This window comes from Coptis chinensis, chromosome 5 (genome assembly GCF_015680905.1).
Source record: "Coptis chinensis isolate HL-2020 chromosome 5, ASM1568090v1, whole genome shotgun sequence".
Taxonomy (NCBI): domain Eukaryota; kingdom Viridiplantae; phylum Streptophyta; class Magnoliopsida; order Ranunculales; family Ranunculaceae; genus Coptis; species Coptis chinensis.
The window spans coordinates 97,974,985-97,991,658 of NC_141460.1; the positions used below are offsets into that span (position 1 = coordinate 97,974,985).

Consider the following 16,674-nt stretch of genomic DNA (forward strand, 5'->3'; position numbering starts at 1 on the left):
CAATGAAAATTTTCATTTTTCTTAGTGTAGTATAGCACGTAAAGAATTCTACATTCTCTGCAACAAAAGCAACTAGGTGGATGACCACAGCCCACAGGGTGTCCCAATCACCATCCAAGAAAATTACAAAAAACAAAGGAAACGTCAAAGTCTGAATTTTTGAATTTCTTATTATACTTGCAAAGTTGCAAGGTATGAAGTTGGAATGAAAGTTTCAAATATCAATACAAACAGAATGATAGACATCACCATCCAACTGCAATAAGACAGAACTACAGTTAATTGCAGTACCTTATTCTGCCCAATGGTGCATATTGCACCCTCTCAAGACTCTGTCATCCCCAATGCCAAGCTGTTTTGTCTTCCCATACTTTGATACTTTCCAACATCACCTTCAGACGTCTTCAGACACTTTTAACACTTGTGATTCCTCCAAATTTATAAAGTAATAATTAAACAAGAATATCTCTTAAGTCAATAGCCCATTTCTCTATGCTACTATTTGAGTTCATAGAATCAAAGATATATACTTAGGTTGATTGTAGTTGGATTTTTTGAGATTCATAGCAGAATGGGTGGTGAGGTCGTATTAGTTGCAGTTGATGCAACTAAAGAGATAACGGATTACGCTCTTGAATGGGCAGTGCGCAATGTGATTGAAGCAACAGATTCTATGGTCTTCCTCGCAATACTTCCTTCTCTTAGTCAACCTCCAGTGTCTGCAAATCGAACTAAACACCATTCTGGAATTCATCAGTTCCTTGCATGTAATACTTATGCCTCTACTCAGTAGTCCAAGTATCTTTTCTTGCTCCTTCACTCTTTGATAATTCTCAAAGTACCCTTCCTCTGTTGAGGAATCCAACTTCTTAGTTGTTCTTTGTAATATAGATGGCCATCTATACATTTTATGATTTAAGTGACTTAGGCATACTCATTTGAAACAAAATACTTATGCTAGCTAGGCTTATTACGGTGCCAAATAATCTTGGAAGTTTATCATTGCTCCTCATCGCAGTAATTTGTATTGAGCCATTGAGGTTTATGTCTTCATTGGTTTTTGTCCCAGGTCTACTAAAGAAATTCCGTAACAGCACAGATGATTCAACAGATCAGATTGGACTTGTAAATGCAATTAGTCAGGATGCATATCATCGAATGACTGAGGTCTGTCTTCAGATGATGAGGCAGTTATGTGTGGCGAATAACGTTAGGCAGGTATGCATTCTTTTTTCTGGTCGGAGTGTAGTTACTTGTATGGTTTTGGATTTTCTGTTTTGATAAATATATAGCCACATTAGGTGCAAACCAAAGTAATAGTTGCTGCTGATGCACCTTTGGGAACAGTTGCTACAAAAGCAGAAGACCTTGGAGCAACATGGGTTGTTCTTGATAGGTATGTGACCATCATATTAATACTTTTGATTTTAATAAGTTGGAGTCTCAGAATAAAGGTTTTAAAGAATCTCCTATAATGTTGTACACTAGAAATAATTCAATACCACTTAAAGTTGATGTCTACTTATATAAATAAGTAATTAATATATATATTAACAAGAAATAAAACAGAAAAAAAAGGGTCTAAAATCTGTGCAATGGAGGCGTACGCCTCGATAAGCTTCAACAATGCCTCAATGCTTCAGGAACGCTTCACACACTGAAGCGTGTGCTGCCAATGGATACATGCTTTGCTCAATGCTTCTAGGCGTTTTAGGTACGCCTCACCTTGAGGCGCGCCTCGAGGCGTACGCCTCAAAGGCTTTCAAAACATTGCCGACTAGAACACTGCAAAGTAGTCACGGAAGAGGCCTATTAATTCGACAGTTAACTTGTTAATTATTTGGACATTGCTGCTGTAAAGGACTAGGAGTGTCCACTTTTTACTGCTTATGAGCAGTGCCACTCCACCACACTATGTGCTCGTTTATGAGAACACATAAACTGAAATATCTTCAAGAATGATAACATTAAAGTCGGGCTAAGGTGCTTACTATTACTTTTTCTTCTAAAGACATATTTATTACGGTAAATATGGTATAAATGTATAATGGAACATTTTCAACTGCAAGGGCTTTCTTTTCCATTCAAATTAAGTTGATTGTTGCTGATCATATCAGGAGATTGAAGAAGGAATGCGACTGCTGCTTGGAGCAATTGAATTGCAACATCGTAGTCGTGGACCATGCCATTCCAAAATACCTGAAAACAGTGAGCTCCCAATCCATGAAAAAAAGAAATATGAGTAAGCACCAAAATGACCACGTACCACTAGCAGATGTGTTGGGTGTTTTCCCAACTTACAATCTTGATTCCAACAGTGTAAATACTTCAAGTAGCCTTGGTTTCAATACTCATAGTCCACATACAGACGGTTCATGCTCCTTATCGTATAAAGAAAAAGCCGCCAATGTCCACAAAACCACCAACTTAATAACCAATATCCAATCCTCCAATACATATGTTCAACATTACACACAGTTCGTTCACCAGACCAAACCCAAGGTTACTGCATATCCTTCCAGCCGTTACAGTAACTCGCAACCGTTGAACAAGGTTTCAATATTTGATTTCGATGAAAAGTCAAGTAAATCCTCCGCTAGCCCCAGGAGGGAAAGAACAAAAAGCTACAGCGGTCTTCTAAAGAGTGGTAAGTGGACAAATCAGAAATTTCATACGGAAATAAACTTTAACTTATTTTGAAAATCCAGAAAAAACGACTTGTAAAAGCTTTTTGTGAACATGAACAGATGCAAACCAAGGATTTCCACCAAAAGCACTTATACCAACTAGAAGGTCAACAGATACTCCAAGATTCAGGCGGAGTGCTTTAAGCCAATCAAGACAACTTATAGTGAGTAAGCAAGCCTCCAAAGATTGGAACAGACACACTGCCCCCCTGTGCCCGTCGTCTCCGATTGATAGAACTTCAAGTATAAGAAGAGCTATGTCTATCTCCATCAAACAGCCTCCAACTCCGCCACCTCTTTGCTCTGTGTGCAAATACAATGCCCCTATCTTCGGAAAGCCTCCAAGAAAGTTCAGCTACAAAGAAATTGAAATAGCAACAGATGTATTCTCAAGTGTTAACTTCTTGGCTGAGGGTGGTTACGGTCCTGTATACAGAGGAGTCATGCCAGATGGACAAGTTGTTGCAGTGAAACGGCATAAGGTAGTAAGTGCACAAGGAGCATCAGAGTTTTGCTCGGAGGTTGAAGTGTTGAGCTGTGCACAACATAGGAATTTGGTTATGTTAGTAGGCTACTGTACTGAGCCTGAGTGGCTCCTTGTTTACGAAGTTCGCGTGCAATGAGTCCTTGGACAGCCATTTATACAGTAAGATAAACGTACACTGCTACTGCCTTTGTAGATTTAGTTATATGTATCACCATAACTAAATGGATTTTGAATATTTAATGACAGATTCCAGTGGAACTGGGGGACAAGAAGTGATGACTTGGAAAAATAGGATGAAGGTTGCGATTGGAACAGCCAGAGGTCTGAGATATCTTCATGAGGATTGTCGTGTTGGTTGTATCATACATAGAGACTTGAGGCCTAAGAACATTCTCCTGACACATGATTTTGAACCCATGGTTAGTTCAACTATGTACTACTTCCATTTTGAATCAGTTTTCTTATTGAACTGACTGATCATGTATTTGTTCTATGCCTACTGTAACGATATGATCCCTCTTTAGTCTCTCATATTTTAATATTAAGAAGAAAATTCTTCTCAAGTACCATAAATCTCACAACTGTAATACATAGGTGGGAGATTTTGGTCTAGCAAGGTTGCAATCAGACGGTCAGTCAGCTGAAGAGACGCGTGTCATTGGAGCATTTGGGTAGAAATTCAATCTTTTTTCATTTGAATCATCTTGTACTATGCATAGAAGTCTCATCTGGGGCTTTCTACACATGTTTCAGGTTCATTTTATTGTTTAGAGTTATGAGAATAGTTACTTGCACTCTGACATTACATATATATGCATATAGCTCATTGTCCAGAATTGCATTTTAGGAATTTAGGATGCTGTATGGTTTTAACTTTTAACTTACTTCCACAAGTTAAGCAGGTATTTAGCCCCAGAGTACACACAGACAGGGTTAATCACAGCGAAAGCTGATGTATACGCATTCGGAGTTGTGTTATTAGAACTGTTAAGTGGTCTAAAGGCAACCGATTTATCCAGAAGCGAGGAGCAACAATATTTACCAGAATGGGTTAGTAACTTAATATCTGCTTTGTTCTTCTGTGGTAACCATTTGTCTGAGATAAAACTCATATCAGTTTCTCAAGAGAATTGTAATATTGTAAAAAGAATGCGAAAATTGTACATACGACTTGGGGATTTAACATCCGCTGATTCTGGTATGGCAGTGTCATACCTTGCTTGAAAAGAAGATGTTGACTGAGATTATTGATCCAAGACTGGAGAGCGACTACAATGAACAGGAAGTAGAGTCCATGCTTCGCTCTGCCAGTTTATGTATTTCACCTGACCCTGAAAGACGACCCACGATGTCCAAGGTTCTTCATTAACATAAATCCTTGCCTCTCATTTAAGCTTTTGTCATTCCATTCTCCCTTTATTGTCTCTGTTCTCTTTATTCTCATTTCCTTTAAACCGAATCTATAGGTTTTGCGGATATTGGAAGGAGACATGCCAAGTGACATCGCATATCAGCATGGTGAACCAACCTCACCCTTCATGGATTACCGAAGAAAGAGTACTTCCGCTGCTACTAGACCATTCAATCGACCTCATCCAAACAGTCGTGATTTCAGTCCTTCACCTCCAATAGAATCAATGCATCATATGAAGCTCTCTTCGTTTAGCCCCAGAGCGTATAAAGTTGACACACATAACATGAATATCGTGCCAACTACATCATTGAACAGTCATGGACTTGAGAGACGAAGCAATAGTACTAGAAGCTTAAATCAAAATGAAGAATCAGTCAGCAAAGACTACCAAGATTATCTTCAAGAATCACTTGTAGAGTTTATTCACAACATGAATTGAAATAAAAATGCATTGAAGTTAACAGAGAACACACGCCATCTTTCGTGCTGCAGCATGCACATAACACTATCATGTCTCGTTCTCACTGAGACACTGACTAATAATAGTGACTGGTAATTGTAGTAACAACAACAGAAGCTCGTTTGGCCTTCTCTTGATTTCTTGCTTCAAGCATTAATGATTTTTTTTTTCTATTTTTCTGTAAAAACCACTCAATATACATTTCTAAATTTCTTCATATAAATTTCAAAAAACAGTCACTCTAAAATACAAGATTTTTGTGGAAGATTATACTTCATAAAAGTAGTTCATCATGAAATTCTCAATCATTTAGCTCATCAAAATTCATCATAACTTTGTCGTCCAGCATCATCATTATAGGACAGGCCAAAAAATTGTATCAGAAATTATGAAAAATGTTTGCCACGCCACCTATATCGTTCATAGGCATATGTGATTTGCTTATGAAATCTAAGCACGTTATACGCTGCATCAATCGGTCATGACTGATTTCAAAGAATTCTTGATTAACACTAAGAGATTCAAATAATTATGACGATGAGACTTTTACAAGTTACACTTAGTCAATGTAAGCAATTGATGAAATTTTTGACCATAACTATTTGACAAATGGTCCTAGTCAATTGTCAATCAATTTAGGAAATTACCTTAAAAACTGTATTTTTATTGAGTCAGTGGAGGTATCAAATCAGTTCTAACCTCTAAGAAAGGATCCTCTAATTCCTCTTTCTCAAGGATGATCAGTCAAGGGCTTTTAATGTGTTGAATACAGCAAGTATAAAATTTCAAATTTTCAATGCGACACACCTTAGAAACCAGATTAGTTTTGAGTACAAAATCGCCACACTAACTCCGTACATAAATGGTTCCCATTATTGACTAGCATCACGTAATGCCAAAGTCTTCCCTCATAATAATACACTCTAGAAGTGATCTGCAGGACCATGGTGTAGGGCGGTCCAGGCACCAAAAGCATATCCGTATAAATTATAAAGAAGTAAATATATAATGGATGTGTCCTCCTTTCCGTACCCATATTCCATTAGATCTATTGGCAAAAAGGAAAAGAAGATAAAACTAAAAGTTCCGCACTTCTAATTCTTCAAAACAACTGCCATAGTTAGATTTCTGGTTGCCTTCACCAAGAAAGCAAGATCGACTGACTATATAAATCATGCCCACATGTTTCTCAGACGACACTCGAGGCCCTCACAGAAACTTCTAAGGCGGTGAATGAATGAAATGGTCCAAAGTGTTGACACAAAAAACTACCTTGGATTTTCACATTACTATTGAATTTTCATAGGGTCATTTACATCAGTACCATAGAACTAGTACAGTATCCCACGTGAGATGGAATTTATGTGCACATTAATATAGTAAAGATTCCATCAATCAGTCCTGAAGCAACCACAACCATCACTACTCACATGGGGGAGAAAATATGAGCAAGCAATACAAACAAAATCAATTAGATGTTGAAATTCGGCACCCCCTTTTGCTACATGTTAAAATCTGTCAAACAGAGTGAGCTTAAAATTCATCCAAAAAATTTTTGAGCAAGAAACCCACCTACACGGCTACACCAACCATTCTCACAAGTTAAAGGACTATCAACATCTCACAAAATGTCAAAACTAAGGGAGAGAGAGGAAACCAACAGTTTACTTGGATAAAGATGGACATACAAATCTAAAGTCTGTTGCAAAAGTGAAATCATTGATAATGTGACAAACAGGTAAAAAGAACAGTGCAAGCCAGAGATTCTGCAAATAATAAGACAAAGGACAAGAGGGGAAACGGGGAAACGGGCCTTGTTTATTTCGAAAGAGCTATCAAGTTCCATCAGTCCTAGTATAGACAAAAGAAAGCGCAACAAAAGAAAACAAAACCTGGTAATTTGCTATACCCCCACTAGTCACTCTAACCTACCTACCAGATTGAACACATTCCTAACCCTAAGTTGAACCCTTTGCCCCTCTCAAATGATCTGTTAGACAATGGACTTCAGATTTATACTTACTATTGCTCGACTCATCAGCTCTGTTATGTTACAGACCATTAGTAGACTACACATCTTTCACAGTTCCCTTTCTACTTTTTTACAACAGAAAAAGGGTGGAAAATGAAACCACCACTGTCACTGCTGGCTGCCACACCACCGCCGTTCCCCTGCCCATCTTCAAACAAAATAATTGAGACATTGCAGGAAAAGAGCCCCGGTGGAACCTGAGCTGCACATCTACGGATCTACTCTTTGCCATTCATAACGTCCAGGAAGAGGCGAATCATTCACAGGGTCGAAGTTGTACCTGCACCAAGTCAGATGTAAGAAAAGTTTTCATTAGAAATCATGTTAGAGAACACACCTAAAAGAGTTCAAGCAATAAAATATATTTTTTGTACTTCTCTGTAAAAACTCTCTGTTGCTGTTGCTCTGCACCAGCAAAAAACTCCTCCATCTCATGTGGCGTCGGGACATTTCTCCGAATGGAACTCTGTATTCTCCGGTTGGTGGCAGCTGAATTGGTACGTCTGGTAGTAGAGCCAGGGGTCCTGACAGTATCTGAGCCCCTTATCAGACTGCACGGTGTAGTTTCCCTAGTGCTCCTGGACATTTAATTAAATATTAAGAACATGAACTCGATAAGGTTGAAAAGAAAACTAATTCAGTATTGATAATAGTATATTTCAAGCATGATTGCAAGCTTCAATAGAAGTTATTCTTAGAAATTAACAATACAACTTACTATAATGAAAGGCAATCATTGTGATAAAACAATGGTAAGCAGGAATCAATTCCTTTTAGCAAGTAGTATTATATTCTGATATCATGATCCTTTACTAAGGACCACATAACATGCATGGTAACTCACATATAAGTTGCAGCCACAAGATGACCCCAGGAGCCCAACAATTGCACCACATCAGTCACAAAGGAGGTATCAAAGTTTCCAACATGAGCATTTTTTAATATACAAAAAGAGAATAAAAAGGTGTAACATATTACAGTATTCTATCACAAATGCCATACATATTATCCTTGAAAAAAAAAAAAAAAAAAAACCCTATGAAGACAGTTGCCAAGAATTTCAAGGAAGCAACTATAACAACTATCATTGTGGACTATATATAAAAGATAGTCTTCAAAAATCAGTTGGACTAAGGGCAAAACTGACACTTTTATATCGGTACAAATGTAGAATATATTCTTATATATTTCACTATTCACAAAACTCGAAACAAATAGAACCTCACCGACCCTCTTCTTTTCTATTTTACTCTTTTCTGAACCGAACATTTTTCTCTGGTTAAACAAGATAAGTGCATTATATCAAGTTTTACTAGTATAGAAACACCAATCAGCAACCATAAATAACATTATTTTTTTTAAAGAACTGCAAGTGGATACATTTCTTTCAGAATCAAGAAACAAAACTGATATCAAAGAGAATTAAGTTCAACCAGTACTATTTTTACTGGAGTTAAAAATAGTACTGATGCTATATCAAAGAGAATTAAGTGGGACTGAAGTTAAATGAATATATCTTCAACCAGTACTGTTTTTACAGGAACTACAAATGATGTCAAATTGTATGGAAAGACATAAAGATATCAAAGCATCAGAACCTCTCAAACAGAATTAAGTTCGACATTTACCTTTTTTCAGTTATTAAATAGTAAAAACATCCCCATTCAGAACAAGTTCAAAATATAAAGAACTGCTTGAAAAGCCATATACAGCTATATTTGGTGACACAGAACACCCAGACAGACCGCTGATACATGCATAAATTGTTTGCCCCTTAAAAGAAAGCTCATTCTTATATGTTTCCATGTTGAACAAAGTACTTTAAACACAAATAAATGGTGAAACAAGAAGAGACTAGCCTTAAAAACAAACATGAAAAAAAGAAAGCACCCTAACTTTTAACATGCAAAGCTACACCAGTAAAGTAATCCATTCTAAAAGCAGTTTCCTCACCTTGTCCTTTTCAACTTTCAAGATTAATGGTTGTAGACTGTGGTTCAATTTTGTTTGTTTCTGAACTGTATACTTCACTTAAGGTGATGTAATTTTTTATTTTTTTTAATTCATTAAATAGAAACTTTAAACCTTCCAACATTCACAAATTCAAGAAAAATGAGAGAAAATCTACTAAAAAGAACATATCTTTACACAACAACAACAGTAAAAAGAGGAGGGCAAAACCCCCAATTTTTCAAGCCCTAAAACAAATTAAACAAAAATTTAACCTAAACATAAAAATAAACAAAATTTAAACAAGTGTAAAAAGAACAAACCTTCCTTCAATTTCCAAAACATTTTCACCAAAAGAAGCTTCAACAGCAGCAGCAACACCCAAATCATGAAAATTATCACTTCCATCTTCACTCTTCTTCTCATTCCTCAAAGAAACAGAGGCAACTGAAGCTGAATTATTAGCTAACCTAGAACTAGGGTTAGGGTTTGGCTTCTTATTAGAATCAGTAGCAGTAGTATTATGATTATGACTAACACCACTAAGTAAAGAAGGTGGCTTTTTTTCAAGTCTTCTACTTCTAAGTTGTAAATAACAAGAAGAAGAGTCATTTGATGAACCACTAGTTGTTTTTTGTAGTCTTTGTAAAGCTAATGTTTTTGCTCTTGTTCTAACACCACTTACTAAAGAAGTAGTTGTTGTTGTAGCTAGTTCCATCACTGCTATCTCTCCTGTTATTTTCGCCTTCCTCATATACTTGCCCATTTTATGTTTTTTCAACTCTAAAAATTTAAACTTTCATCAAGTTTTGAAGCAAAGGGTAGAAATGGAACAAGGGTTTAAGGGGTTTTGAGACAGAACGGGGGAGAGTGGGTTTGGTTTTTGTGTGTTTTGTGAGTTGAGAGAGAAGGGGAAAAGAGAGAAGTAGAGAGAAAAGGGGTATTTTTATTTGTATAAGAGTGGGCAGAGGAGAAAAAGTAGGGTTGAGTGTGAGAGTGTGTAGAGGTGTTAGAAAGAAATTGTACTTTCAATTTCTCTTTTGTTTTGTGTATACTATTGGATGAGAAGTTTAGTAGATGAGATTTTGAGATGTTTTTTTTTGTTTGTTTGTTTTTTGGGATAAAGATTAAATTGTAAAAGAGTTCTGAAATTGGTAATTGTGTGTGGGGAGTTAATTTGGAATTTGTTAAGCATTTATTAGTTCTTATCTTAGAAGATTCCTTGTGATAAATGGCATTAATTTCTGTGTGAGTTTTGAGATTTGTGTGTGTGTGAATTGTGAATGGGTGAAAGTGGAAATGGATGTTTTTAGTAAGTGTACTATTTTAGTAGTTATAAATCTTTATACAGGTTAAATAAGTTGTAGACAATGCTTATGTTGATTTTTGAAAAAATCACAATGTTTGGTAACATCTTTATAATTGATGCACGTTTATTGGATTTGGATTTATATTTTAATTAGTCTATTAGATGACTTTTATCTTTATAATTGATGCACGTTTATTGGATTTGGATTTATATTTCAATTAGTCTATTAGATGACTTTTCATAATACATGTGGTTTTAAACATGGTACGACTTAGTCTCACAAGTTTTGTGTGCCTTTTATTGTGTCAAATAGATCTACGCAAGCCTAATCGATTCAAATTTCAAAAATTATAACTGTTGAGAATGCTAAAGATGAACTTGTTTATCTATTTTTTTTTTTTAATGAATGTGAACAAATACATGATGGTCGTTGAAGTAGAATAAAACGATTGGTTAAGTATCATTTTTTGGAAAAGAAATGTAAAACTTTCACCTACTAAAATGATATAGCATTAGGATTGGTCTTACTTCAAGGCCAAAAGATTATTGTTAGGTGATGTATTTAAGTTTTTATGTTAATTTGATTGATTGGGTAAGATTATGTAGAAAACTTTTACATTACCATAGATGATTTATCCAATATTCCAATTACAAAATTAATATGGGTACCGAATAAACATATAGTTCGAGGAGAAATTTCATTTATCGTGATATAAATGGAACGAGACTTTAAGCTATGACTTGACAACCAAGTCATTGGATTCCTCTTCATGATAGACAGGTGGACAGTGCCTTGCTTTTTGGTCATTATCTTTTGATATTTTATCCACCGTTTTAAATTATTTTAATAAACATATCAACGGCGTTATTTTCCATTAAATTATCATGATTTTATGCTGCTCACGGTACCAATAAAAGCTTTAATGGCCTTAACTTATATACTGTATATATATAGTACACTCAGTGCAGCTGGGCAGTGGGGAATAAAAGAAGCAACCCATATACAAAATTTTGCATAAGTGGTGCATTCCATTCCACTAGAATTTCAGATTTAAGAAATTTTTTATTTTCTGAAAGTCTGAAGTTTCACTTGAAATCCGACACATTTCCGGTACTTGTTTGCATTCCCAACATAGTAACAGTGTAATACTGTTCCATGCAAACATGAAATAATGCATACATATCAAAAATAGCTAAATAACAACAGAAAATGTTAGCAGTTAGATTAGTAGGTATTAAGATATGATTTCTTGAAAAAGCATCTTACTCGAATGTACCTTTTCCCAATACAAACGAATCTTTTTCATTTTTCAATTTTCATAGTTACAAGTTCCCCGCTAAAAATGTACCGGAAAGAGGTATTCCCGCCAAAACAATCTTGCGTAGCTGCTCTAGGTAATATTATACTTTTGTAGGCCCCAACAGTTCCAATTTTATTTTGTAACATTTCATTCTTATTTCCATGAACAAAATATTTAAGAAAATGATGAGTACTTCACCACTATCTTAGTTAATTAACTGACTTAATTATATAATGCATAACATCATTGAGTTGATATTTCAATCACACTATAGTTTATATAAAAAAAATCATATGTTAAGTTCATAGTTAATTAAGGTGTTTATGGTGATTTAATCGGGCTGCCTCCGCTCAAAGCCCGACAACTAAGTCCAACAACAATAGCCCAATACACCCCATTTCGCATATCCACTACTATTTTTTTAAAACATTTTCAACGTGTTCATACTTCGAGTGTTGAGTTGTAAATCAATAATGGGAATTGAATTTGACGACTTCACCCAATTCGAATCGTGTCCTGTTTGAGTAAACTTGGTTGAGTTGATTAAACTTAATTAAGTTGATTAAATTTGATTGAGTGAGAGATTGGGTTAATTAAATTTGATTGGGGTGAAAGATTGGGTTGATTAAACTTGATGTTTTTTTGGAGTTTGGGTTGATTAAACTTAAGTTCGAGTTTGCCCAAGCTTGATGAAATCATTTTCGAGTTTGAGTTGATTAAGTGAAAGTTGATTTTTAAAATGAACATCGTGACAAACAAACCGAATTTTTTAAGTCCAAACGACCCAGCCATGTCACCCAAAAGAATCCCTAAACGACCCGCCATTTGTTTCCTCTGAGACCGCCAAACGACCCCGCCATATCGCCTAAGCAAAAGTCGAAGTTTTGTCTCAAACGACACGCGTATGCGGGTTAAAGTGTACACTCAAACTACATGGTGAGGTTATTTAAGTGTACGCTCAAACTTCATAGCGAAACCGTTCACTCAAACGACCCGAGAAGTTCGTTATGGCGAGACCAGCTGGATTGGTTGTTAAGTCTAGACTTTGATGACAAACTTGTAATATATATATTTTTTGAGGTTAGACAATCCAATTTGACAATTTGATGAGTGCCCCACACAGGACCCTTAATTAAACATTGTTCATCAGACCACGAGAGTCAAATGATACTAAGGTTGTGCATTCACTATAAGGCTGTTTTTATCGCTATTGTGGTATTGGCGTATTGCCCCACTACACTAGTGTAACTCCTTATGACTTTGGCATGCAATATTTTTTTTTATATCCAGATGTAACAAAAAGATGATATAGATTAATCACAAATCAGTTGATGCAGACGAAAGCACCCACTTTTGGAACCCTAATTTCTGCCCTTTTTGAACATAGAATCTACTAGAAGAGGTGAATACCTGAGAAACCCTAACCCTATTTAGTAGTTTACATTGTCTTATTAAAGAAGAAAAATATTATTTTAAGTCTATGGGCACGGATTCCAGGGGTTTTCACCTCGATTTATTGGTCTATAAAACCGTACAATGACCCACGTGTGGGCACTCAACCAATCATCACTCTGTGTAAATTGCAAACCACCTCAACGGGATTACCCACTCAAAGTCTGAAAGTGAATCATGAATCATCATCATCAAATGACATAAATTTTTAAGTGAAAGTATCCAGTGCTTTTCCAGTTTGATCTTGTTTTCAACTTTTCATAAAATAGTATGCGCGTAATAAATAGCTACATGGCAACTCCATTTTGTGAGCTGCATACATGCTCTCTGCCTTGAGAAAATAAGCTCATTTATGCAACACACTCAGATACATATTACTTTTCCTGATTCACTGCATGCACGTTATTCTAAGACTACATTTTCCTGATAGCATTCCTCCACAGACATTGTTCAAATTGTTAAATTTTTATTCTCCCAAGTCTCAAATCGACCAATTCCTCGGCTTAGTATTATATTAGAGAATCTTCTTGTGTATGGACCATACCATCCCACATCGGATAGCAAAGAAGCTTACTCCTAATCTGGGTTCTCGCCCTTGCACTAAACAGAGAAATTATGCTAACTGCATTTTTTTCAGTGTTTGAACTTTGAAGGCACAGTATATGCCTACTTGCAAAACACATACATGAGCCTGATATAAACCAAGCAGGTGCTTTATTACCAGATGATATATACTATATATCTGACCAAACTTAAGATCAACCACAGTGATCCTACGCATAACTCAAACGCACACAAGTATCCGCATTACAACATACATAAAAACAGAATTAGATGCATCATACGCATATTTGTACTAGTTCCTGATCTAACCAAATCCATTCTCACCAAAGCTCTATCAGTTCACCCTCTGGATCAGTTTGCTTATGATGCTCGTGCTCTTGTTCATGCTCCTGCTCCTGCTCTTGTTCATGCTTGTGCCTACGTCCTTGCCTTGGTGGTGCCGCAGGTGCAGATGGTAGAATAGCAGACTCGTTCTGGGCGTTGATCAGCTTAGTGAACCTGTCCTGACTTACACCAAATGCTGTCGCAAGTTCAGGTCCATTCATAGTTCGGAGAATTGAGCTAGCCCCAATGAGAAACTGGGGGTGGTTATTGCCAGCGGATGTGGTGAATCCAAAGAATTCAAATGGCCCATGTCGAGACGCAATTTGAGAAAAAGGGAAGTATCTCGGCACCCAGAAAACGTCACCTTCGTTCACCACGGTGTTCATTGCAGATGTGCCATTTGGATATACTACTTGGACCGATCCTGATCCCATTAACACAACACCATATTCTGTAGCTCTTGGGTTCACATGGGGTGCCATCATCGCTCCCTGCAATGTATCACATTGCGTCATAAGTTACAACTCAGATTGTACTATCTTCCATAAAACTTCAACTAAAAATTTAACAGAAATCCCAATCTATCAAGTGGTTGGTTCATGTGTTAGTTATGATTTATTTCGTTTAAAGTCCATATTCTAAATCCTAATGTGCTCAAACACAAGCTCTGTTTCTAAGTGAAATAAGAAAGCAAAAGACAGTGTTACATACCGCTGTGAGGTTAACATGGTAAACTCCAATGTCAGAGTGAGCCAGGGGAGCATAATCTTTGTCTGTGAGAGCTAAACTCGATCCATATTTGTTTACAAAATCAGGCTTTCTATCATAGAGATTGTAGGCATCAGTCGATTTGACGCTTCTCTTTGGAGCCTTTTCGCCAACCACAAAGTTCATAAGCTTCCTCCATGTCCATGAGTCTTGTTCATCAGTTTTGTCAACCTCATCATGCTCGGCAATGTCATATGGTCTCTCCTGATGTTTCAATTGCATAAATGAAGCCCATTTGCTTGAATCATGTGTACCATTTACAAAAACAAATGGACCTTCTTGTTGCCTTGTAAATATGCTCTCCAATTGACTCGAGGATACCTACAACCATCAACAAAACAGAACAATACAAAACTTTGTAGAAAAAGATAGCATATAAAAAATCAATAATATTGCGCAACTCATAACAAGCAAGAGAGGCTTACATTGAATGCCGTAGTGAGGGTTCTTTCATCAAAACCTGCCAGTATAGACATTGGAGACAATCCTCCACCAATGAAGAATGACTGCATCAAATTGATTTTGAAGTACATGATCAATAAAAGTTCATTCTTAATTTGAACATCATGTTTTATTTGAAAGGCAGCAAAGAGGTTTCTAAATTATTACTTGGAAAGCACCCGTTCCCAAGCTCTCCGAAGTATCGATACTGCAAATCATTTGAAGAATTTGTCCTTCACCTGTATTAACAATGTAGAATGTAGAACCTGCTGGAATTCTGTAAACATCTCCAATCTTCAAATTTTTCTCCACCAAGCCATCTTTGTATATCCATCCAATCTTAGCTTTCCCTGCCTCATACCAAAATTAAGAAAGCATATAATTAACATAATCTTATGTTCGTACTCAAAGACAAAACGTTATGTCATCTGAACATCTAAGCCATAAAATTATGCACTTGCATTTGAAAGTCATCAAGAATATAAACTGAAGGCATAAGAACATCGATCAGACCAACCTACCCAAGTCTAGCACTATCTTTCTTTTTTTATTTCTTAAAGATTTTGTTAAAATCACGCATTTCATATATTGACCATGAGTTGGGTGTTGCTTTTGAGATTGATGTGCATAAGATCACAAACATTTATCAGAAATATATGAATATAAATCAATTTATCATTCGAAACTGCTTGAAATTGCACTATTAATCGTTACCTCGGCGGACAAAGATGATCAAGCTTGAATCAAGGTACTGAGGAACGAAAAGAGACTTAGGTTCCATATTGATAAATCCAATGTGCATTGGGGGTTGGCTATCAATACCGCTTCTCTTCTTCCCCACGTTAAAACCACTCACAACTCTGAATTCCCCTGCTTCACTCCTCATTACTTGCCTTGATTTTGGCAACAAAAACACCTGCTCTTCTCCTCCTCCTCCATATCTACCTTCCTCTTCTTCTTCATAACCTCCACTTCCTTCACTGTACCCAAATGCCAAGGTAACTGAGAAGAAAAACAGCAACAGGAACACAAACAGCTTTGACGATCTTGGTGCAATCATCTTGTTTAATCAGCTTATGAGGCTTGCTTTCTCTCTTCCTTTCTGATTCTACTTTTCAAGGCTTCAACTACTGCAACTGATGAGTGGTGTTGTGAATGTAAGTAGTGAATCTGTGCGGATAGCTAGAGAGCAATGTGTGCGAGTTTATGAAGACTGAAGAGATGAAAGTGAATAACACGTAGCAGCCATGCAAATACTTTTGTGTCTTGCTGGCTGATTTTGCTATAGCCAACGCATGCAGATAAAAATCAGACAGACAGAGTCACAGAGACTATTTTATCTAATTCTTTTTTTTAAGATAGCGGTAATCCCAAACCATCATCAAAATCTTGCACCCTCGGATGCACGACCCGTCTTGCCAAGCATCCTTGTAAAAGTTACATGGCTGAGTGAGTCCTACCCGTGGAGACCATAAGAAAAACCAT

At 36.5% G+C, this 16,674-nt stretch overlaps 3 protein-coding genes across 3 annotated transcripts; 1 reads left to right on the forward strand and 2 right to left on the reverse strand.

Annotated features, from left to right (window-relative positions):
* The first annotated feature begins 375 nt into the window (after positions 1 to 375).
* On the forward strand, positions 376 to 5,235 carry LOC147500751 (inactive protein kinase SELMODRAFT_444075-like). Its single transcript, XM_086562356.1, is given in 11 exon segments — positions 376 to 767; positions 1,070 to 1,218; positions 1,302 to 1,396; positions 2,118 to 2,647; positions 2,748 to 3,295; positions 3,297 to 3,333; positions 3,421 to 3,593; positions 3,769 to 3,845; positions 4,077 to 4,224; positions 4,382 to 4,531; positions 4,641 to 5,235. Coding segments are annotated over 11 exon segments (2,490 nt in total). The 5' UTR covers positions 376 to 571; the 3' UTR covers positions 5,028 to 5,235.
* Positions 5,236 to 6,846: 1,611 nt separating this feature from the next.
* Positions 6,847 to 10,006, reverse strand: LOC147500752 (cyclin-dependent kinase inhibitor 5-like). The gene is made up of 3 exons (XM_086562365.1): positions 9,354 to 10,006; positions 7,455 to 7,658; positions 6,847 to 7,360 (listed from the first exon to the last, which is right to left on the reverse strand). The coding sequence occupies exons 1-3, from the start codon at positions 9,794 to 9,796 to the stop codon at positions 7,291 to 7,293; spliced, it is 717 nt and encodes a 238-aa protein (XP_086418491.1). The 5' UTR covers positions 9,797 to 10,006; the 3' UTR covers positions 6,847 to 7,290.
* A 3,783-nt stretch (positions 10,007 to 13,789) lies between these two features.
* LOC147500753 (vicilin-like seed storage protein At2g28490) lies at positions 13,790 to 16,382 on the reverse strand. The gene is made up of 5 exons (XM_086562358.1): positions 15,904 to 16,382; positions 15,358 to 15,539; positions 15,174 to 15,254; positions 14,692 to 15,069; positions 13,790 to 14,471 (listed from the first exon to the last, which is right to left on the reverse strand). Exons 1-5 carry the CDS (start codon positions 16,247 to 16,249, stop codon positions 13,977 to 13,979), a joined length of 1,482 nt encoding a protein of 493 aa, XP_086418484.1. The 5' UTR covers positions 16,250 to 16,382; the 3' UTR covers positions 13,790 to 13,976.
* Positions 16,383 to 16,674: the final 292 nt, after the last annotated feature.

Bases quoted from the DNA above. Each gene is read 5' to 3' on its own strand.
- LOC147500753 (XM_086562358.1), bottom strand. From the start codon at position 16,249: ATGATTGCACCAAGATCGTCAAAGCTGTTTGTGTTCCTGTTGCTGTTT. The intron at 15,255-15,357 runs GTAATAATTTAG...AATTTGATGCAG, and splicing joins TGGGAACGGGTGCTTTCCAA to TCATTCTTCATTGGTGGAGG. The intron at 15,070-15,173 runs GTAAGCCTCTCT...TGATGGTTGTAG, and splicing joins CCCTCACTACGGCATTCAAT to GTATCCTCGAGTCAATTGGA.
- LOC147500752 (XM_086562365.1), bottom strand. From the start codon at position 9,796: ATGGGCAAGTATATGAGGAAGGCGAAAATAACAGGAGAGATAGCAGTG. The intron at 7,659-9,353 runs GTTTGTTCTTTT...TTAAATGTCCAG, and splicing joins GTTTTGGAAATTGAAGGAAG to GAGCACTAGGGAAACTACAC. The intron at 7,361-7,454 runs GTACAAAAAATA...GACTTGGTGCAG, and splicing joins CAGAGAGTTTTTACAGAGAA to GTACAACTTCGACCCTGTGA.